The sequence below is a fragment of the Sciurus carolinensis genome, chromosome 9, assembly GCF_902686445.1.
Source record: "Sciurus carolinensis chromosome 9, mSciCar1.2, whole genome shotgun sequence".
Classification (NCBI taxonomy): Eukaryota; Metazoa; Chordata; class Mammalia; order Rodentia; family Sciuridae; genus Sciurus; species Sciurus carolinensis.
This window is the reverse complement of record NC_062221.1, coordinates 519,255-526,268: the sequence shown is the minus strand read 5'-3', so window position 1 is coordinate 526,268 and position 7,014 is coordinate 519,255. Positions and strand designations below refer to the sequence as shown.

At 51.2% G+C, this 7,014-nt stretch overlaps 1 protein-coding gene across 2 annotated transcripts; it reads left to right on the top strand.

The window, feature by feature from the left end:
• Window positions 1-224: 224 nt before the first annotated feature.
• On the top strand, window positions 225-5,971 carry Pfn2 (profilin 2). 2 transcript variants are annotated; one of them, XM_047563023.1, is made up of 3 exons: window positions 225-616; window positions 2,447-2,639; window positions 4,669-5,971. In XM_047563023.1, the coding sequence occupies exons 1-3, from the start codon at window positions 485-487 to the stop codon at window positions 4,764-4,766; spliced, it is 423 nt and encodes a 140-aa protein (XP_047418979.1). In that variant the 5' UTR covers window positions 225-484; the 3' UTR covers window positions 4,767-5,971. The 2 variants fall into 2 exon arrangements, with proteins under 2 accessions (XP_047418979.1, XP_047418978.1); XM_047563022.1 differs by having other exon boundaries at window positions 240-616; window positions 4,347-5,971.
• The last annotated feature ends 1,043 nt before the right edge of the window (window positions 5,972-7,014 follow it).

The window sequence follows — 7,014 nt, the reverse complement described above, 5'->3', positions numbered from 1 at the left end:
GGGCTCCGAGCCCAGGGCCGCGCCGCAGGCCAGCGCACTGCCGCGCGGCGCGCCGTCCCGGGCGCCGCCGGGGCAGCCTCTCCGCCCGCGCGCGCGCCCGGGGCGCGGCCAGCCCGCGACCCCGCCGCACGTGGCGCGCGATTGTCCCGCGTATCCCTCCGCGCCCGGCCCGCGCCCGCGCCCCCCGACCCGCGTCGGGGCCGCGGAAGGATCGCACGCGCGCGCGCACGTCCCCGGCGGAGACCGGCCCGCCGGAGCCGCCGCAGCGCCGCCGCGCCAGCTCTCGCCGTTGGGCAGCCGGCCGGCGGGCGGGCGGCGGGTCCTCGCCGCCGCGCCGCGTCCTCCCGCCGCAGCCGGGGAGGGGGGCGGTCGGTCCTGCGCAGAGCCGCCTCCTCCCCGCCCCCGCCCCGCCTCCCGCCCGCCGCCGCCGCCGCCGCTGCGCCTGCTGCTGCTCGCCGTCCCCGCTGCAGTGCGAAGGCTGAAGATGGCCGGTTGGCAGAGCTACGTGGACAACCTGATGTGCGATGGCTGCTGCCAGGAGGCCGCCATTGTCGGCTACTGCGACGCCAAATACGTCTGGGCGGCCACGGCCGGGGGCGTCTTCCAGAGCATCACGGTGAGCCCGGGCGCAGGCCGGCGCAGGTGTGCGGGCGGCGCGCCCCGAGCCCCGGGGCCGGTCCGCCCCTCGCCCGGGCTGCGCTGGCCCCGGACCCCGCGCCCGGCCGGGTGGGGGAGGGGGCGCCCGGCGGGCCGGGCCGGGCCGGGCGGGGGCGCGGGCGCTGTCCGCGGCCGGGCCGCGTCCGGGGCAGCCTGGAGGCCGGCCTTGCGCGCGCGGGGTGGAGGCGCCGCGGGGTCCGGCCGGGCGCGCGGGCCGGGCCGGGGTCCCTGGGTCGCCCCTGCTGGGCGCGGACCGGGCGGTGTGAGGCGGCGACCCGGCCCCGCGGCTCGGAAGTCGCCGTGCGTGGGCGGCCGGTGCCCGGGCCTCGGCTCGCGGGCCCCGTGCGCCGACCACGTAGGCGGATTCGTGAATCTCGACTCCGGCTCGGGCTGTGGGTGTCTAATTCTCCAAGATGGCGAACTGCCATTGATTCCCTTCGCCCATGGAGAGCCGTCGGGCACCGCTGGCCCGTTACGCAACACGGCCCGCAGAGGGGCGCGGGGGCTTCGGCGCCCGGGGCGGGGGCGGGGCGGGCGCCGCGCTGCCGGGCCTCCCGCGGCGGTGCGGGTCCGCGCCCCGCGTCGCCTGCCCTCCTGTGACGGGAGCGCTGGACTCGGGCCTCCTGTCTGGGGACTGTGTCTCCGAGCCTCCAGCACCGCTTTTGTTCTGCCCGCCTCTGCCGGAGGCCTGAAACCGCATCCTGCCCTTCACCCCTCAGCCCGCGCTCTGGCCACCGGGCGCCGGGATGCCCTCCCTCTCCCGGGGCTCATTATTCTCCCGCTAAGCGCGCTTAACCGGCGGGGAGCTGGCCCTCGGCCCCAGCGCCCTAGGAGCCTCCCGGGCCCGCACTGGACGCGATTCCCACGGGGAATCGGCATCTGGCGACCAACTTTTCTCCTGCAGTCCGCTTGTCTTTGTGTGCGAGTTCCCGCGGTCTGGCGAGGAAGACTGCGGGCGTGCTTGGAAATGGCTGGCCTGCCATGACTCTGCAGTTCTGACGGGCGACGCCTTCCTGCTCATTCATGGAATGCTGTGTGCAGCCTTCTGCTTTCGGCCGGGTGGCCGCCTCAGTTTCTCCCCAGCCTCCCCCACCGCACCGCTTCATCTGCCATGGCTTACTGCGGTGTCTGGACAGCATCCTCTTTGCGTTGGCTCAGAAAGAAAACCGATTGCTGAGATGGGAGGGGAACGGAAGTTGGAGAGAAAAAGGAGTAGTGGCTAGAAAAATAGGAGGGAAATACGAATTTGGAAACGTGCTGAGGTCCAGGGATGGAAGTTCTCACCGTCAGGGATAGGTGAAGCTCTTCCATGTGGGGGAGTGAAGGGATCTGCTAAGGCAGGGTTTATTTCAGGAGATTGCCAAGGAACTTCACATTTGATGCAACACGACTGGACTAATGTGACCGAATGGGACAGACAGGCTGTTGTTCAAAGAGTTTGTAGCAGAATCTTTACCATTATTACATAAGCACTTTCAGGCACCACCTGCCTTGATAGTTTTTAAATGACTCTTAAGATTGCAGTTTGTTTAGTGTCAGCTACCAATTATTTAGAAAAGATTCTTTGCATAGATGGGTTTTTAGTTAGCAGACAGACCATACTGAACCACAAAACTTAAGTTAACTGATATAAAATGTAATCGTGTGAGGCAGAATCTTGATTTTTACATTGGTGAAATGTGGCTGTTTTTAGTGGCAGTGTAAACTCTTTCCTCTTCCACCAAGCCCTGAAAGGAATCCACCACAACTTAACGTTTCTCCTTTTTCTTTTTCTCTTTTGCGGGGACAGCCAGTAGAAATAGATATGATTGTAGGAAAAGACCGGGAAGGCTTCTTTACCAACGGTTTGACTCTTGGCGCAAAGAAGTGTTCAGTGATCAGAGATAGTCTGTATGTGGACGGCGACTGCACAATGGATATCCGGACAAAGAGTCAAGGTGGAGAGCCAACTTACAATGTCGCCGTGGGCAGGGCTGGTAGAGGTGAGCATGGTATTTTTTGGTTAAGAATTGCATGCTATATTACGACTTCATAAGCTGTTTCTTTAGCATTTTGAATGAGTTAGTCCATAATGGCTATTAAGGTGGTTTCTTGGACTGCCCAGCACTGAAGGGAAGCTCGCTGTAGGTCTGCCCAGGCACAGCAGAGCCGCCCTCACCCTGCCTTCCTCCCTCACCCTGCCTTCCTCCTGAAAGGCAGCCTTGGTATCAGCTCTTCATGAACTCAGAATGAGAAGTTGTCTCCAGCTGCTTGACATGTCAGATGACAGTCCTGTGCTGCATAAGACTGTTACGCAGTTCAGATGCTTTGCTTATTTTAGTCCCTTGTGAGTCTTTACCTCTGAGTCATTTGTCATTTTTTGCTTGCTCATCATAAAGCAGCATAATTGACACTCGTTCACTTTTTGTTTTTTCATTAGGAACATTGCTCGGGAAGTGAGAAATAATTAGGTTTTTGGAATAAAATGTCCATTTATTAATATACATCCAAAGACTTAAGTGTGTCTGAGATTTAGATTTGAAAAATAGGAAACTACATTTACTTTACATACTTGTCCAAAAATTCTGGTGTCTCCAGACATCGCACTAAAAAAAAGCCTTACTTTTTCAAAAGAAGTTTTTGAAATTGACGTTTATTGTGCCCGTTAATTAATTTGCAAGGACATTCAGATGTATTAACCTGTACAAATATTTTTTAAATAAACAGACTTCTGTAGCCTCATTTGGTAGACTTAGGACTTCACTGTGAGAACATTCTGCCACAGGAAGGCACGTGGAGCTGTGCTGTAGTGTGATGCTCAGGTCCTGCCGGTTGCCTGTGGTTCTCCTGAAGCCTTCCCTTATTTTGGTGTGAGTTGATGTTTGAGTATTTATTTATAGGAAAATTACATGACTTTGAAATAGTAGACATCTCTAAACGTTAGCTACTCTCAGATACAGACACCAAAAAAAAAAAAAGCGGCAGCCACATGATATGAAGCCAGAGATTCTCATACCACAGAACAGTACTGACACCTAGTGGCAGTTAATGCAAACTTCAGCGTACACCTGTGCAGGATGTATTTGCAGACAGGTCTTTGGCATCACAGAACCTGGTGTTAGAAATAAGTCTATTTCAGGATTTTAGACTCAATTAAAAATAAGACTAGCAGGGTGAGGACATGAGTCAGCATAAAACTTAAACACTTGCAATTTGGCCTCTTCTGAGTGGCACTACAAAACTGCTTAAAATTTGTTTTTCATTTTCCTCTAGAAGCGATAGATACATTTATTCATATTTAAAGTGTCACTTTAAGACTCAGTCCTTTCTACGTAGGAGACCTTGAATATGAGGAGAATTTGTGAATAAATTACCTAAGCTTTTTTAAGTTTGTATTTTTGGGGCAAATAATACTCGTTTGTCATAGCCCCAGAATTTTTGCATCCAAATGGAAGACAGATGATCACTTTCTTCTTACCAGTGTCAGGCTGACCGCAGAACTCTGCTGTGCTGCAGGCCGCGGTCGCCGCGTTCTGTTCTTGGTGTGTTACTGATTTGGAAGCTCCCCATTCTGGAGACCTAGTTGCCTTCAGTGCTTGACAGCTCATGGAAAACTAACTTAATGTTGACTTATTAATCAGGGACCTGTCTGCTGTGTGACTCTCTTGATTAACACTTCTTTTGAAACACTTTTCTTCTTTCTCTTTCAGTCTTGGTCTTTGTAATGGGAAAAGAAGGGGTCCATGGAGGCGGATTGAATAAGAAGGCATACTCAATGGCAAAATACTTGAGAGACTCTGGGTTCTAGCTGCTAGGCAGACTGTTACGTACTAGGGGAAATTGCTCTTAAACTTTCCTAGCTGTAAGCTTAAGTCTTAATTCTGGAAATTTTATTAGCAATGCAGGGTGATGGGGTATGAACCTGTGTCTCCTTTGTATCCCTCTGTTGGTGGGGAAGGTCTTTCTCTCTGCCCTCCCCTCCCTCCTTAAGCAATGCTGTTCACCTCTGTTTTGTTTCCTTGTGTACTCCAGCATTGGTCATAGTCATGGGAAAGGAAGGTGTCCACGCAGGCACACTTAACAGGAAAGCCTATGAGCTCGCTTTGTACCTGAGGCGGTCTGATGTGTAAGCAGCCTCTCCCCATCTACCTAGCAACTGTCTTCACCACCACCCCAGTTATGGTCATCTGCTACCAGACTAGACATGTGGTAGCTAGTTTTTCTTTACTAATGTCATTATTCCTGTTTGCCCAGTGATCATTTGTCTGTTAACCACTGTATGTAACCAGCCCCTACTGGCAACATAATTGCAGCACAATAATGATTTGCATGATACCTTGAAATTGGGGGGGAGGGGCATGCCAAGTTGGGCATCACTTTGTCTTAGCAATTAATTAATGGAATATTGATTACTAAAATAAGTTAATATTAAGCAAGGTGCCGGTTGTACAATCTCTAATTTGATGGATGTCGTTCCAGCACTTTGAGCCTTCCTTGGCTCGCTTCGTCTTCCTTCTGTAGCGCATGGTTGGGAGGAGAAAGTGCATGCATCTCTCCTCCATCCCCTTTTCTCTTCCCCTCCCTTTGCACATAAGGGATTTGGTTTGCTTCCATCCTCTTTTATGCAGTGCCTGGTTTATTTAACCAATTAATATCCCCGCTGTTGACGAGCTGTTGAGAGCTGCAGTAGTTTGCTTTTAGTCTTGTGGTCTGCAGGACGTGCACAGTGCAACTGCAGAGGAGCAAACGGCACGCCCACGACTCCCCGTGATCACGTGGGTGCATCCCCAGGGACATTCCGCCACCGCAGTAGCTCATGTTGTCGTCCTGTCTCTTTCTTTGCACACCAGCTCCACTCGTTTTAGTATGATTGTGAAAGGCTGCCATTATGGACGTTAGGTATCCCAACATGACCATCTGGAGTGTGTCCAGTTTGTTCTTCATAGGACCAATTTTTATTTGCAGCTTGAGTTTTTATATGAAGTTGCATTATTGTGGACTTGGCTGTCTTGTGATGAATTTTTTCATATGTATTCTGTGCCATACTATTGTTAAAATGAACTGTTGCTATTGTGAGATGGATTTTAACTGACCTATTAAGGGTTTCTTTCAAATGGCACTACTTTAGGGACATTCTAGTATTTGCTTCTATTGTTTGGGCCTTGTGGATAATGTACAGATTTAAAACAAATCTTGTTGCTGATTTGTCCATTTCTTTCCCTGCACTTTGTTACATCTGGGATACAGTCTAACTCATCTGATTTAATATGCATTTAAAAAAATGCCATAACTATTAAACACCTTGTTTACAGACAGATGAAATAAATTTATTCCAACCAAATACTGTAGACTCCTGTTGTTTCTGTTAAGTTGTCGGTTTACTGTTGCAGTTGATTTTTGACAAGATGGGAATATAGAGATAAGCCAGAGTTTGCTGCAAACATAAAATTAAGTACCTAGCCATTTCTTTTTAATAAGTTCGATCTTTTAAAAAAATGGTTCTTAGTCATTTGGGGCTCCTGTCTTCAGGCTATGTGAGGAAAACTGACTTATCTGCTACAAAGTATTTTCCTCTGTTGGTCTCTAGAGGTGGAATCTAATAAGCAGTAAGAGGCTTCAGTACCAAACAGGGTCTGCATCATTGTGGCTTCTGTGTTGAAATGTCATGTGACTTCACGTGACATGTGCTGGCAGGCTGAAAACCAGCCAGCTGGGACTGTCCCACCTGTGAGCAGAAGACATTCCTTTGGCAGCATTTAAGAGACTTGGATGCTTTTGCATTTTCTGGCTTTTAGAGTAACATGTCGACCATGGCAAAATACTTGAATCCTGGGGTTTGTAAATGCCCTAATATGTGTCAAAGCTTAGTAGAGATGTAAATTTTGGACTTTTTAGATAAATCATCACCACCATGAAATTTACAGCAGTAGTTGCTCAAAAGTTAGAGGATCTGATGAAACTGGGCAGCTAGTTTGCAGGGTTAGCTCTGGACTCTGGGTTCCGCCATGGGGAGGTCCCTGTGCCCAGGAATCAGTCGCCAGGTGCGGCTGACTGATCTTGGGTCTCCTCTGCATGCTGTCCTTGAGGATAAAGTGTGTGGGAGTAGGAGTCTCTCTTCCGTATTTAAAATAGAGACTGTACACACACGTCAGGCTTTCGCTCTGAGTCTGGCTCTACGTAGGGGTGTCGACTTGCGGCTACTTTGGTGGTTGAACATACCCTAACTGTTGTAAAACATTAAACACCCAGTCAGCTTCTTGTCCTGTTAAGGACAGAAGATGGTGGGGCAGATGAACAAGCGGCGACTGGACGTGGAAATTTGAGGTTTGGAGGAGTACGTGGTCTGCAGCTTCAAAGAAGAACACCTGGAAATACACG

Coding starts and splice junctions, on each gene's coding strand:
- Pfn2 (XM_047563023.1), top strand. CDS start 485: ATGGCCGGTTGGCAGAGCTACGTGGACAACCTGATGTGCGATGGCTGC. Junction 617..2,446: donor GCGTCTTCCAGAGCATCACG/GTGAGCCCGGGC, acceptor TTGCGGGGACAG/CCAGTAGAAATAGATATGAT. Junction 2,640..4,668: donor CGTGGGCAGGGCTGGTAGAG/GTGAGCATGGTA, acceptor TGTGTACTCCAG/CATTGGTCATAGTCATGGGA.